Source organism: Trichomycterus rosablanca, chromosome 14 (assembly GCF_030014385.1).
Source record: "Trichomycterus rosablanca isolate fTriRos1 chromosome 14, fTriRos1.hap1, whole genome shotgun sequence".
NCBI classification, from domain to species: domain Eukaryota; kingdom Metazoa; phylum Chordata; class Actinopteri; order Siluriformes; family Trichomycteridae; genus Trichomycterus; species Trichomycterus rosablanca.
Genome location: NC_086001.1, coordinates 31002579 through 31018260, shown reverse-complemented (window position 1 = coordinate 31018260; position 15682 = coordinate 31002579). Strand labels below are relative to the sequence as shown.

General features: G+C 38.0%; 2 protein-coding genes across 2 annotated transcripts in view; one reads left to right on the top strand and one right to left on the bottom strand.

The window, feature by feature from the left end:
* Positions 1-15682, bottom strand: part of LOC134326291 (zinc finger protein 420-like) — a gene marked incomplete at its 3' end in the record, with an annotated part of 192081 nt that overhangs the window by 93299 nt on the left and 83100 nt on the right. The gene's annotated exons all lie outside the window — the stretch shown is intronic.
* LOC134326009 (tripartite motif-containing protein 16-like) lies at positions 1727-13793 on the top strand. The gene is made up of 6 exons (XM_063008201.1): positions 1727-2317; positions 2434-2529; positions 3341-3574; positions 4005-4164; positions 4394-4453; positions 12216-13793. The coding sequence occupies exons 1-6, from the start codon at positions 1727-1729 to the stop codon at positions 12740-12742; spliced, it is 1668 nt and encodes a 555-aa protein (XP_062864271.1). The 3' UTR covers positions 12743-13793.

Sequence of the window (15682 nt, the reverse complement as noted above, 5' to 3'; positions counted from 1 at the left end):
AGATATCCTAGCCAAACAAACCCTAGATTAAAACAAATAAATCTACCGGTACCTTTGAGCAAAAATGAAGTTAAGGCCATAATTAGAACATGTACATATGCAATATGGCAGGAGCTCTGGGATTTTGTTGAAACTGGAAGACATATGTACAATATTCAAAGACAGGTTGGAGCTGGGAGAATGGCAGGTTCTAGAAGGAGAGAAGAAAACATCATCACACGTCTAAGAATAGGTCACACAGGACTTAACTATACTTTATGGAAAATAGGCAAACATCCAACCGGAAGGTGTAGCTTTTGTAAAGAACCCGAAACAGTAGAACATATACTCCTCAATTGTAAGCAATATAGTACCAATAGAACACAACTGTTTGAGTCAGTACAGCGGGCAAAACATAATGATCTTTCATTATCAGGACTCTTAGGAAAAGAGGTAGGGAGGATAAGTTATTACATCAACAAGTTCTTAACAGAAACAGGTCTAGCGGAAAGAATCTAACAGAAATGTAGTTTTTTCTCCCTCATTCCTACTGTATAATCTCCTGTTCCAAACACAAAACAGTAAGTGGCGGTAATGCACCTTTAAGCTGGTAAGCCAACCGCCAATAAACACAAAAGAAGAAGAAGCAGTTCAGCAGAAGTGAAATTGGTCTCTCTCTCTCTCTCTCTCTCTCTCTCTCTCTCTCTCTCTCTCTCTCTCTCCCCCCTTTAGTTCAGCAGAAGTGAAACTGATCTGATCCTGTTCTGTTCGAGTGCGGATCTGTTCCGTGTCTGTGTTTGTAGTTTTGTTGATAATTGAAGTTGATGAACGCAGGTGAGTTTATACATTTCCACACTTCTGTACATTACTGTGTATTGTTACTTTATGTAGTTCAGATGGTTGATTTGATTTAAACACACTTGTTTTGAACAGAACACTCACGAACTAAACCAGGAAGTCTTGGACATTCGCCTGACATTCGAGTTTCTTTCGGCTCGTTCTCGGCTAATAAACATCCAAAAATGAATGAAACTGCATTAACTGATTCTGCAGTAAACAAGGAACAAACTACAATCAAATATGTTAAAAAGTTTTTTCTGTAAATGTTTATTTTCTGTTATTTTGTAAATGTGAGGTTCATCTGAGTTGAAATGATAAGGAAGTGCTAAGGGAGTGGCATGTACCATTCAATACAACTGTATAAAGTCCTACAGTATAAGTACAGTAACAATATATAGTGTAAACAATTCTAAAAACAATCATTTTAATATAATAAACGATGCAATAGTTACCTAGTGACATGTACCACCCACTACACTTAAATTACAGAAACAAACCCTACAGTATGGGTACAGTAATAAAGAATTGAAAGTAAAAAAAAAAAAAAACATAATTTTTTTCATATAACCAAGGATGTAGTAGTTAACTAGTCACCTGTACTAGTTACTACAACCACATTATAAAAGTCTTACAGCATGGGTACAGTAACGAATCATAAAATGTACTACAGTAAAGGTACAGTAATAATAAAATATAGAAGATTAACGTTAACTACTGACTTGTACTACTTACTACAACAACATTGCAAATTAAAAGTCCCACAGCATGAGTACAGTACGTAACCAAAAAATTTACAAAAATTGAGAAACGTAAACATGAACATAACACTCACGAACTAAACCAGGAAGTCTGAGCTGCTGTAAATAACTTGCTGTGTTTACTGGTGTTTCTGTTTACGTGTAGAAAAATGGCCGAGTCCAAAATTTCAGTAGCTCAGGACGAGTTCAGCTGTTCAGTCTGTCTGGAAACACTGAAGGATCCAGTAACTACATCATGTGGACACAGTTTCTGTATGGTGTGTATTAATAACTGTTGGGATCAGGAGGATGATAAGGGAACATACAGCTGTCCACAGTGTAGACAAACCTTCACTCCAAGACCTGCTGTGAGTAGAAACACAATTCTGGCTGGAGTTGTGGAGAAACTGAAGAAAACAGAACTTCAAGCTTCAGATCCTGGTCACTGTTCTGCTGGACCTCAGGAGGTGGATTGTGATAACTGCAGTGGAAAAAAATACAAAGCAGTTAAATCCTGTCTGGTGTGTTTGGCCTCTTTCTGTAAAACTCACCTCCAACCTCACTATGAATCTCCTGCTTTTAAGAATCACAAGCTGGTTGAAGCCTCCAGACGACTCCAGGATCAGATCTGCTCTCAGCATGATAAACTGCTGGAGGTTTACTGTCGTACTGATCAGCAGTATATCTGCATGTTGTGTATGCTAGACAATCATAAAGGACATGATACAATATCAGCTGCAGCAGAAAGAACTGAGAAACAGGTAAAATATTATACAGCTCTCTTTAACAAGTAACAACCCATTAGCATTTACACTGACATTGTTTATGTGGTGCTCGTACACAATACAAGTAAATCCTGAATTGTTATTCTATGTAGAAGCAACTGCTGGAGATCCAGAGAAAATTCCAGGAGAAAATCCAGAACAGAGAGAAGGAACTTTGTGAGCTGATAAACGCTGTGGAGTCTCACAAGGTAAGTTTTATAAACAAAAAGCTCTCAGGATCAGTCCGACTCTCCTCCATTAAACCAATTTCCATTAAAAATGAGATATTTTATATCTCAGGTAACTTTGCAATTTAGTAGTAAATCTTTAAATTCTGCCTGGTTATTTGGTGATTGATGCAGTACAGCAATTCTGAGGTTGTGCTAATAATTATAAGGGTGATAAGATCAGATTAGGACTTTGACTGGGCCACCCAAAAGGATTATTGATTGTTGCTTTGGATCAAGATGCTTAAACATAAATTACTGTATAAGATTTCTGCTAAAGACTTGAGAAGATCACTACATTGAATTTCCCAGTCCTGGCCAGGCTGCTGTTTCCTGATACTCAAAAGAACTTCTGTAACAGTATGCTACCACCAGCACACTTTACAGTATATATGGTGCTTTTAGGTTTTATTAGATTTAATCCACACATATAATTTTGAATTAAGGACATACAGGAGCAGGTGTGTTGTATCGAAAATCTGTGAGGAAATATAACATGCTGATAAATGCAGTAAAAACTAAAGTGATGATGAACACTGAAGAAGTGCTGGAGTTTAAGGTGGCAGGTAGAAGACTGGAACTTTCTTATATTTGGGAAGTAGAGTATCAAATATTGCATCATGTGGACATGATGATGGTAACATTTTCAATGGTATGAAAAATCAGGCCATTTAGCACCATCACCAAGCTATGAGTGATGAAAGTCTTAGTCTGGCCAGTAGCTACATATGAATGTGAAAGATGGACAAATATCTGAGTGAGAAATGTTTCCTCTTTCTGAATCTTCTAACAGTGTTCTGCACAGACAGCAGTGGAGAACATTGAGAGGATCTGTACTGAACTAATCAACTCAATTAACAAAAGATGCTCTGAGCTAAAAGATCTGATCAGAGATCGAGAGACAGCAGAAGTCAGTCAAGCTAAAAAACTCCTGAAGCAGGTGGAGCAGCAGATTGTAGAGCTGAAGAGGAAAGATGCTGAACTGGAACAGCTTTCACACACAGAGGATCCCGTCCATTTCCTCCAGGTAACAGCACTAAAAATAATTATATTATTGCTGCACCAATTAATAAAATACAGCAGTACCTTGTAACTTGACATCCCCTAAACTCAAAATCCTTGAAACCTGATGCCTTTCGTCAAGAAATTTGTTCCCTTAAACTCGATTATTGTTAGAATTCATTCAAACATGTTTGGGAGAATCAGAAATGCAACAGAAAACTCATCACAAGCAAAGCATCCTCTCCTGTCCTCCCAGAGGTTTCCTTTTTATAGGCGTCTTTCCCTGGTGGTAGCTTTGTGCATCTTCCACAAATCTGTAACATAGAGAAAACCCCACTACACAAAACACATTATGACCCATAAAGTCATAACACTCGGGGTTCTGAGAAATCGTCCATCATTTGTGATTCATCATCTTGTTTTTTTCTCTGTGAACATTATCTGTCTGGATGTAGAATTTTCAGTCTCTCTCGGCTCCTGCTGGATCTGCAGAATCAGCCGCCATCACAATCAGTCCTTTCCTCTCATTTGATGATGTTACAAAGTCTGTATCTCAGCTGAGAGAGAAAGTAGAAGAATTCTGGAAAGAGCAGTGTGAGAAGATACCAAATGAAGGTGAGTGAAGGATCATCATTCATTTACTTATTAACCCAGTACTGGTCATGGTCACAGTGAGTCCAGGGTTAAATGAAATACACTCACACTGTAGTTTCTCAGACTTAAAGTCACTTTAGACAAACACTCGAGGAACATGTCAAACTTCTTACTGGCTGTACCTGCGACACTTTCTAGTGCAGATATTTATTTACTGTGATAAGTGATTGTACTGTTACTCTCTCTGCAGTAAAGAAAGTCCGGATTACTTCACTTCCTGAACCTGAAATCAGAGAAGATTTTCTACAATGTAAGTTTCTTCCAAACACACAAACACAGTGCAGTGAAAAAGTATTTACACCCCCCAGTTATCTGTATTTTTACATATTTGTCACGTTACTAGTTCAGATGCTACAGCAGCTCAGTTTGGTTCAAGTCCAGATTTGATTAGGTCCAAAACCTAAACTTTATTTCCTCAGATTTTTTTTAACAAAGATCTGCTCTTGTTATTTGGAATTGTTGTGTTTTTATATTGCACGAGTGTTTAATCTTTAAATCATGAACTGATGACCAAACGTTCTTCTTTAATCCTGAAACACCATCACACAACCACCACCATGACTGACTGTTAAGTGAGATGTTTTTTATTGTAAAATGCTGTTTTAGGTTTATTGCAAGTATAAGAATTCTGACTCATCAGTTCACAGAACATCATCACCAAAAAGCTTGAGGGTCATTAAGGTTCTTATATTGGTAAATGAGAGGCGAGGCTTTATGTTCCTCTTAGTTAACAGTGATTTTACCCTGTGACTCTCCCATGGATTTTATTTGTGCTCAGTCTCCTTCTAATACTGGAATCATTAAATCAGATTTAAATTGAGGTCAGCAGGTTCTGCGGTTTCCTAAATGTTTGTTTGGGTTCTTGTATGTTTTCCTTGATGAGACATTGATGAGCTCCTGAAGCAATCTTAACTGTTCCAAGTGTCATTTAGAGATCATGGCTCTTACTGTGGTTCGCTAAAGTACTAAAATCTTAGGATTGACTTTGTAACTTTTTCCAGACTGATATACTGTATTACAATTACTTTTTTGATCTATTTTGGAATTTGTTTGGACAGTGGTGAAGTGGTTCTGACAGTGATCATGCCTCAGATTAGGGACATTTTTGGTCCTTGCTAAAGACCACTGTTTCATGTACTTTTCTTCTATAGTTATTTAAAATCACCAAGAACTTTAGAGGTTAAAACAAGTAAAACAACCATTTAAACTGCTGTCTGTATATTTTTGCTCCAGGAGGTTTTATAAATCTTAATGATTCAGTCACAGAAACCCTTGAAACACACACACACACACACACTAACATACACCAACACACATTTACACAGACACACCCTCTCACACACGTTTACACACATTCACACTTACACACACATTAACAGAAACACACACACTCATATGTGCACACACACACACACACACACACACACACACACACACTGAAACACAATTCAAAAAGCTTTATTAGCATGACATTGTGTTTGTTGTTGGATTGTATGTTGCTGGTGTGTGTCTGTGTACTGTTTGTGAATGTGTCATGTTTGTGGGGTGTTTCTATATGTCTGTGTAGTGTTTTTGTGTGTTTGTGTAACATTTGTGTGTTTGTGTAGTTTTCATTAGTTTGTGTAGCATTTGTGTGCATTTATAAATGTTGGTGTCTGTGTATTTGTGTAGTGTCTGTGTGAGTATGTGTAGGGTTTGTCTGTGCTTGTGTAATGTATTTGTGTGTTTGTTTGTGTAGTGTTTGTAACAAATGTGTGTTTGTGTAGTGTACAATACTACAAGTAATATTTGTGTTTGAGTAGTATTTGTGTGTTTGAGTAGTATTTGTGTGTTTGAGTAGTATGTGTGTGTTTGAGCAGTATTTGTGGGTTTGAGTTAGTGCTGGACAATAATTCGATATCGATATATATTGCGATAGAAAATGTTTCAATAACGGTGATATGATTTTTAAACAAATTCGATCGATATACATTTTGTTAGTGCGTGATGAAGTACGCCACAGGCACGAAGCCAGTGCTCAGCGTTACCGCTCTGATTACACTACAACACGCTACCTACAACACGGTGGATATTAGCGGCAAAATGAGTTCAACAGCTGTGAGGGAACGAGCATCCACAGTCAGGGGCGGAGCTGGGGGGGGTGTTACTTTTTTGCGGAAGCATTTTTGCACGCAGGTGCAAATTTTAGCCATATCGTCCAGCCCTAGTTTGAGTAGTATGTGTGTGTTTGAGCAGTATTTGTGTGTTTGAGTAATATTTGTGTTTGAGCAGTATTTGTGTGTTTGAGTAGTATGTGTGTGTTTGAGCAGTATTTGTGTGTTTGAATAGTATGTGTGTGTTTGTGCAGTATTTGTGTGTGTTTGAGTAGTATGTGTGTGTTTGAGTAATATTTGTGCTTATGCGTAGTGTCTATATGTCAGTGTAGTGTTCATGCTTTTGTGTAGCATTTGTTTGTGTTTGAGTAGTAGTTGTGTTGTAGTAGTATTTGTGTGATTGTGTAGTGTCTTTGTGTATGTGTAGGGTTTGTATGAGTTTGTGTAATATATGTGTGTTTGTTTGTGTAGTGTTTGTGTAATGTACAGTATCTTACAAAAGTGAGTACACATTTCTGCAAATATTTGATTTTATCTTTTCATGGGACAACACTATAGAAATGAAACTTGGATGTAACTTGTATAGCAGTATAGATTTACTTCTGAAAATAACTCAACACACAGCCATTAATGTCTAAATAGCTGCAACACATGTGAGTACACCCCACAGTGAACATGTCCAAATTGTGCCCAAAGTGTCAATATTTTGTGTGACCACCATTATTACCTAGCACTGCCTTAACCCTCTTGGACATGGAATTCACCAGAGCTGCACAGGTTGCTACTGGAATCCTCTTCCACTCCTCCATGATGACATCACGGAGCTGGTGGACGTTAGACACCTTGAACTCCTCAACCTTCCACTTGAGGATGCCCCACAGGTGCTCAATTGGATTTAGTCCATCACCTTTACCAGAGGTGGAAAGTAACAAATTACATTTACTCGCGTTACTATAATTGAGTTTTTTTGTGCACTTGTACTTTTTAAAGTAGATTTTACAGCCAGTAATTTTACTTTTACTTAAGTATGTTTTGTATTAAGAACTGTAATTCGCTACATTTTAAATAACATTCGTTACTGAGTAAAAAAAAGAAAACAATAAAAAACTCGACATCAAACCTGCACAAATGTAGAGCAGTGGTGGCTAAACTGTTAGATCCATAAACAACTCTATGAATCAGTTCATTTGGTGAAGAGATTCAGATGTATAAACCAATCAGAGCTTCCGAATTCACATTCTAGGTGGAATTTTAATCTCTCTCTTCATTGGTTGTTGTATAAATGACAGTTTAGTGAGCGAATAACCAATGTAAGCTTTTTACCGGGAAAGCCGAGAGAATAAATGATCTACAAAAGTTTTTATAAGGTGGGTATGGATTTATATATTCTGGAAACATACAAGATGGTCTTATATGAAGTGGATTATATATTTAATGGAACAACACATGGATATAGATCGGTAAGCAGATAAGTGGTTATGATTTTCTGCTGTTGTGTGATTGATCTGGGTCGCGGTTCTGCTGTTTACGGTACGCTTTCATTTTGCAACGATAGCAAAGCATTATGAAATATTGTGATTTTTTAAGTAAAACGGACAGCATAAATGTGATTGTAAGATTCTGCTGGTTTGTTTTTGATCATGTTCCTACGACGGTGTAAGAGCCGTTATATTTTTTATAAGTGCAACCCTAACCCCCCCCCCCCCACACACACACACAGGTAAACACCTGACATCCCACCCCCACCACTATGTCTTCCACCAGCCCACCAGCCCATGGTGTTTTTTTTATTTTCAGTTATAAAAGTTGGCAACCCTAGTTGGCACTATTGACCTGAACCAAGTTAGTTAGCGTCAAGTCCAACTAGTTATAAAATACAGCGATTTATTGAGAATAAACAGAAATAATGCTGTTTTTAATTGATAACAGCAGTTGCAGTCTGTTAGGTGTGTAAAGTGGTTAACGTTTACTCTGAGTACAGTTTAAATTTTAAGAGTTAATTTTTACTTGAGTAGATTTTTAGACTAGTAATTTTACTTGTACTTAAGTAAAAAATCATCAAAGTAATAGTACTTTTACTTGAGTACAATATTTTAGTATTCTTTCCACCTCTGACCTTTACCTTCAGCTTTGTCAGCAAGGCAGTTGTCATCTTGGAGGTTGTATTTGGGGTCATTATTGTGTTAAAAAACTGCCATGCAGCCAAGTTTCCGGAGTGAGGGAAGCATGCTCTGTTTCAGAATGTCACAGTACATGTTGGAATTCATGTTTCCCTCAATGAACTGCAGCTCCCCAGTGCCGGCAGCACTCATGCAGCCCAATACCATGATGCTACCACCATGCTTGCCTGTAGGCAAGAGACAGTTGTCTTGGTACTTCTTACCAGGGCGCCGCCACACATTCTGGTCACCATCTGAGCCAAACAAGTTTATCTTGGTCTCGTCAGACCACAGGACATTCCAGTAATCCATTCGTGGACTGCTTGTCTTCAGCAAACTGTTTGCGGGCTTTCTTGTGCATCAGCTTCCTTCTGGGATGATGGTCATGCAGACCGAGTTGATGCAGTGTGTGGCGTATGGTCTGAGCACTGACAGGCTGACCTCCCACGTCTTCAACCTCTGCAGCAATGCTGGCAGCACTCATGCGTCTATGTTTTTAAAGCCAACCTCTGGATATGACGCTTAACACGTGGACTCAACTTCTTTGGTCGACCCTGGTGAAGCCTGTTCCGAGTGGAACCTGTCCTGGAAAACCGCTGTATGACCTTGGCCACCGTGCTGTTGCTTAGTTTCAGGGTGTTAGCAATCTTCTTATAGCCCAGACCATCTTTGTGGAGAGCAACAATTCTATTTCTCACATCCTCAGAGAGTTCTTTGTCATGAGGTGCCATGTTGAATATCCAGGGGCCAGTATGAAAGAATTGTACCCAAAACACCAAATTTAACAGCCCTGCTCCCCATTCACACCTGGGACCTTGACACATGACACCAGGTAGGGACAACGACACACTTTGGCACAATGTGGACATGTTCACTGTGAGGTGTACTCACTTATGTTGCAGCTATTTAGACATTAATGGCTGTGTGTTGAGTTATTTTCAGAAGACAATAAATCTACACTGCTATATCAGCTGTACACTGACTACTCTAAGTTATAACCAAGTTTCATTTCTATAGTTTTGTCCCATGAAAAGATATAATCAAATATTTGCAAAAATGGGCATACTCACTTTTGTGAGATACTGTATGTGTGTATGTGTAGTGTCTGTGTGATTGCGCAGTGTTTGTGTAATGTGTGTTTGAGTAGTATCTGTGTGTATATGTAGTGTTTGTGCAGTGTTTGTGTAATGTTTGTGTGTGATTGTGTAGTGTTTGTGTGATTGTGTAGTGTTTGTGTGTATGCGTAGGGTTTGTATGTGTTTGTGTAATGTTTGTGTGATGTATGTGTGTTTGTGTGATTGTGTAGGGTTTGTTTGTGTGATGTATGTGTGTGTAGTGTTTGTGTGTATGCGTAGGGTTTTTGTGATTATTTAATGATTGTGTAATTGTGTCTGTGTTTGTGTGTGTTTGTGTAATGTATGTGTGTATGTGTAGTATCTGTGTGATTGTGCAGTGTTTGTGTAATGTTTGTGTTTGAGTTGTATTTGTGTGTATGTGTAGTGTCTGTGTGTATTTGTGTAGTGTTTGTGTGTTAGTGTAGGGTTTGTGTGTGTTTGTGTAATGTATGTTTGTGTGGTGAAGTCAAGATTCAAGAGTTTTACTGTCATGTGCACAGAAGAACCAGCAGTTACACTGTACAATGAAATTATTACTTTGTTCATCCTCCAAACATCAATAAGTATTGTACATAAAACAAAATTAAACTAACACAATAAAAGAATTAGTATAAAACTTTTTCAAAAAATATTTAAATTTAATCTATAAAAAAAAAACGTTTTATATACAAAGTAATAAAAATAGAAATAAACTAAGGCAGTTCTGATAAATGTCCTGTAGTGCAGGGAAGGACGTTCCAGAAATTCTTTGTGCAGTTTTTATTACACGCTGGAGTGCCTTCCTGTCCTCTGCAGTGCAGTTTCCGTACCAGACTGTGATGGAGCTGGTAAGGACACTTTCCACTCTACATTTGTAGAAGTTGCTGAGAATTTTGGTTGACATGCCAAATTTTTTTAGTCTTCTTAGGAAGTACAGTCTCTGTTGTGACTTTTTGATGATGTGGTGTGTGTTGCAGGACCAGGTGAGATCCTCACTGATGTGCACACCCAGGAATTTGAAGGTTTTCACCTTCTCCACTACTGTTCCACCTATATACAGTGGTGTATGCTGTTCTCCTCTCCTCCTGGGGTCCACAATCAGTTCCTTTGTTTTGTTGATATTTAATGAAAGATTGTTGTTCTGACACCAGCCCACAAGATCTGCTACCTCCTTCCTGTACGCCGTCTCATCCTCCCCAGTAATAAGACCAATGACGGTGGTGTCATCAGCAAACTTAATAATACTGGTGGTGTTATAAGAGGCCACACAGTTATGTGTGAAGAGCAAGTACAGAAGAGGGCTCAGCACGCAGCCTTGAGGTGTCCCAATGTTTATGGTCTTTGTGCTGGATGTTCGCGTGCCAATCCTGACTGACTGAGATCGGTCAGATAGAAAATCTAGTATCCAATTACAGCACAGCAGTCTCTGATCTCACGTTGTGTTGTTATCCTGGTTCTCAGCTCATCCAGCTTGTTTTCGAGGGAGCGAACGTTAGCCAGCAACAGGCTAGGTAGCGGTGGTCGTGTAGCCCTAGCCTTTAGCCTAGCATGAAGCCCACCTCTCCTGCCACGCTTCCGTTTTGGCCGCTCTGTTCGCCGTCTACGTCGCTCGTCCAATACCGGTGCTGCTGGGCCATGCTGCTCGATTTCCGCGGAGTGTGGACGTAAAAGAAAGTCGAAGTCCGAAATGCTTAATGAAAGTTCATGATGAACTTTACCGATATCCAGTAGTGCTTCTCTGCTATACCTAATTTGTGCGTGACTAAACTTTTTGTGTTTAATACAAGCAAAAGTGTGATTGTGTTTGCGTATGGTTTGTATGTGTTTGTGTGTATGTGTAGGGTTTGTGTGTGTTTGTGTAATGTATGTGTGTGTTTGTGTAGTGTTTGTGTGATTGTGTAGTGTTTGTGTGTATGCGTATGGTTTGTGTAGTGTTTGGGTAATGTATGTGTGTGTTTGTGTAGTGTTGTGTGTATGTGTAAGGTTTGTGTGTGTTTGTGTAGTGTTTGTGTAATGCATGTGTGTGTTTATGTAGTCTTTGTGTGTATGCGAAGGTTTTTGTAGGTTTTTTGATTGTGTAATGTTTGAATGTGTAGGGTTTGTTTGATTGTGTAAGGTTTGTGTGATTGTGTAGGGTTAGTTTGATGGTGTAGAGTTTGTGTGATTGTGTAGGGTTTGTTTGATGGTGTAGGGTTTGTGTGATTGTGTAGGGTTTGTGTGATTGTGTAGTTTTTGTGTGATTGTGTAGTATTTGATTGTGTAGGGTTTGTGTGATTGTGTAGGGTTTGTTTGATTGTGTAGGGTTTGTGTGATGGTGTAGGGTTTGTGTGATTGTGTAGTGTTTGATTGTGTAGGGTTTGTGTGATTGTGTAGGGTTTGTATGCATTTTTGTAGTGTTTTTTTAATGTGTATGTGTGTTTGTGTAGTATTTGTGTGTATGTGTAATGTGTGTTTGTGTATTTTGTGTGTTTGTGTGTGTGGTGTTTGTGTAATGTGTGTGTTTGTGTAGGGTTTGTGTGTGTTTGGATTGTGTGTTGCTATGTATAATTACACACACACACACACTGTACACACGAACACTACACACACACACACACACACTGTACACACACTCTCTCTCTCTCTCTCTTCTATGTTAATTGGTTTATTTTGTGTTTCCTCTCCAGATGTTTGTCGGTTCACACTGGATCCAAACACAGTAAATGAAAACCTCCGTCTGTCTGAGGAGAACAAAGTGGTGACCCGGAGTGGAACAGAACAGTCGTATCCTGATCATCCAGATAGATTTGATCGTTACTCTCAGGTTGTGTGTAGAGAGAGTGTGAGTGGACGCTGTTACTGGGAGGTTGAGTTGAGTGGGAATAAGGGGGTTTTTATAGCAGTGTCATATAAAAGCATCAGCAGGAAGGGAGATGGTGTTGAGTGTGTGTTTGGATGTAATGATCAGTCCTGGAGTTTGTTCTGTTCTCCATCCAGTTTTTCATTCTGGCACAATCAGAAAGAGACTAAAATTCCCATAATGCCGAGTTCCTCTAGAATAGGAGTGTATGTGGATTATGAAGCAGGAACTCTGTCCTTCTACAGCGTCTCTGATACAATGAAGCTCCTCCAAAGAGTTCAGACCACGTTCACTCAGCTCCTCTACCCGGGGTTTGGTGTTGGTTTAGGATCAGAAGTGAAACTGTCAGATTGAACAAATTAAATGTAAAATTTACATGAAAGTGTAACATTAAACTGTTGGAGTGATTTTAGAATCTGTGGGGCAGTGATACATTTATGAAGATTTTCTTTTAATAAGGAAACATTTCAAGTCATTTAAAAAATATATAAAACACAATAAATACAGAGTTGAGAAAAAGTATTTACCCCCTTTCCTGATTTCTTCTTTTCTTAAATATTTATCATCTAAATGGATTCAGATATTAAAACTAAATTAAATAAAAGACAAACTGAATATTTAAAAACATAAAAGAGAAAATTTGTGTACATTACAAAATGGTAAATGTGATCATTTTCACCTTCAGAAATCAGAAAAAGTTGGGACAGTATGGAAAATGCAAATAAAATAATACAAATACTGTTAAAACTAATAAAAAATATTTATTAATAATAATAAAGTCACAAGTCTGTACCTATGTAAGATGTAATGTATCTCTAGCACCACTAGATGGGGATGATGAATTCCACATGATTATAAACTCCACTTTAAAAGTCAGTTAAACGGTAAAAATTTTAATTTGGCTTTTTTCAGTTTAGCTAATAATAAATGCAGTACAAGGAGAACTTTGATTTACCTTTGAGTTATTTGATGATTTTTGTTGAAATATTATGTACTATTTGTTTGCTCTTTCCTATGTACCAAAAAAGTCGTCATTGCAAATCCAAAATAAATAAATAAATGCCTTAGATGACATAGACTGCTCCCCCTTTCCCAGCTCCTAACAACACATTCCTGATGGATGTGTTAATATTGGACAGAACACATGATGGGTTATTTTAACTTGTTGGGTTGTGCAGTGTAACCACTGTGCTGAGTTCTTTTTTACCATGGGTCAACTACAGTATGTAACTTTACTGCAGCTTGTATTTAAATGAAAGGTTTACATTGCTGTCTTCAGGATTTCCTCTATAGTGATATTTAATGTTAATAGCTGTTCTGATCTAAAAGATGCTGCTGCCTTTGACCTTTAAAACTGAGAAGTGATTTGTGAGATAATTAAAATAAGTGAAATGTTTATTTTGTACTTTGGTTTTATATTATTTGTGCAAACATTTGTTTTATGTAACTTTAATCCTGTAATAAAAGATGAACATTTTAAATGTGTCTTTATTTATAAGGATCACTTGTTTGTTAGTTTAAGTTCAAAAGTGGGTGTGGCCCATATGAGGATCAAACCCACGACCTTGGCATTATTAGCACCCCGCTCTAACCAACTGATCTAACCGGCCTGTGCACAAAGGACAGGGCATATACCCACATACCCGATTCTACACTAACAGCCAGGAGCTGCCACACAGAAACGATGGAGAGCTTTACTGTTGTTGAGCAGAACAGATCTTCGTGTGAGATGACTGAGGTTCATGTATTTTTCTTTTAAGAATAAATAAAAGCTGATGCTTTTAACCTCATACTTTACTAATACTTTTATTCTACACAGTCTAAATTTCTTTTAGTCTTACACAGCAGTTCTCTTTTTATTTATTTATTTATTTTTGCCATTGATAAAAATTGATTGTAAGCGTTTATAAAGGTCATGCCACATTCATTAGGTGAAATGAAGCCAGAATTAAAGATGGCAGAAGAACAGGGTGGTATTCCCACTTTCACTGATCAATTACTCAGGTTAGAAAGTCCTGACACACAGCACATGCTCACCTGACTCTCTCTCAACCATGCTACCTTTAATTTTTAAAGTGGGTGTGGCCCGTACAGGGATTGAACTCGCGACATTGACGTTATTAGCACCACGCTCTAACCAACTGAGCTAACCAGCCAGTTCGCAATTCAAGCCAAATCCACTCCGATTAATTTACTTTTCCTCTTTGTTTTTACGCTGCACATCAGCTCACAAACTTTGATCGCTCGTTACTTGTTAACGTGCATTTTTGGACTCGGTATCATTATGGAGTTTGCATGTTCTCCCCGTGTCTGTGTGGGCTGTTAATCAAAAGGTTGGTGGCTCGAGCCCACCCAGGGACGAGTTCTTTTTATTGCACAACCTGCCTGTTGATCAGACAGTTATGAGACACAACAACAATGTGTAGTCCCACAGAATAGTGGAAATAAGTAACTGAAAACATCCAGTAAACAACAGTCCTACAAGCACAAATATCCACCTGATAAGTCACCGGAGACCGGCTGTCCAAAGTGGAAGAATGTGCTTTTGGTTTCTGTAGATGTTAAATGAAGATACTAGCCCAACGTGGGACTCGAACCCACGACCCTGAGATTAAGAGTCTCATGCTCTACCGACTGAGCTCGCCGGGCTTAAGCAGCATGTCAGAACAGACAGCTTATCGATCAGACCATCAGACCATCAGAGAGATAGATGTAGGTTTAATTCATTAACATCACGACCAAACAAACAAAATTCAAAATATAGCAATAAGAACTAAATGCAAAACTGTAAGTTAGTCGCATCTTTCTGCTCATACTGAGTATTACTGTGGGTCACTGCATGTAGGAGACACATGGAGCGCAGTATGGTAGGTGTACTGTTCTAGTCTAAATGTACTGTAGAACAATCTACATGTTCCAAATTCAGACCTTCTTTGGTATTAAAAATAAAGAAACCTGCTTTCAGTTAAATTCACTATATTTAAATAACTGTCCTACTGACTCATAATACCACATCTACTGTATTTACCTTGATGATTTATAGAAATGAGATGGCAAAATGATGCAAATGGAAACATTTAAAACTCCATAAAATAAGCAAATCAAACTATCACATGAATTCATCATATTTTTGAAGCGTTTAAGTATTTTACTGTAGGATTATGAAGTAATGGGATGATAAACTTATATAAAGTTTTTATTTAATTCTGTTCAGGCCAGTTTTTTTTCAGTCCAATAAAATAACCAAATCAAACAGATTAAATGTGGATAACTAAACATTATAATCCTTATATA

Bases quoted from the DNA above. Each gene is read 5' to 3' on its own strand.
- LOC134326009 (XM_063008201.1), top strand. From the start codon at position 1,727: ATGGCCGAGTCCAAAATTTCAGTAGCTCAGGACGAGTTCAGCTGTTCA. The intron at 2,318-2,433 runs GTAAAATATTAT...TATTCTATGTAG, and splicing joins CAGAAAGAACTGAGAAACAG to AAGCAACTGCTGGAGATCCA. The intron at 2,530-3,340 runs GTAAGTTTTATA...ATCTTCTAACAG, and splicing joins ACGCTGTGGAGTCTCACAAG to TGTTCTGCACAGACAGCAGT.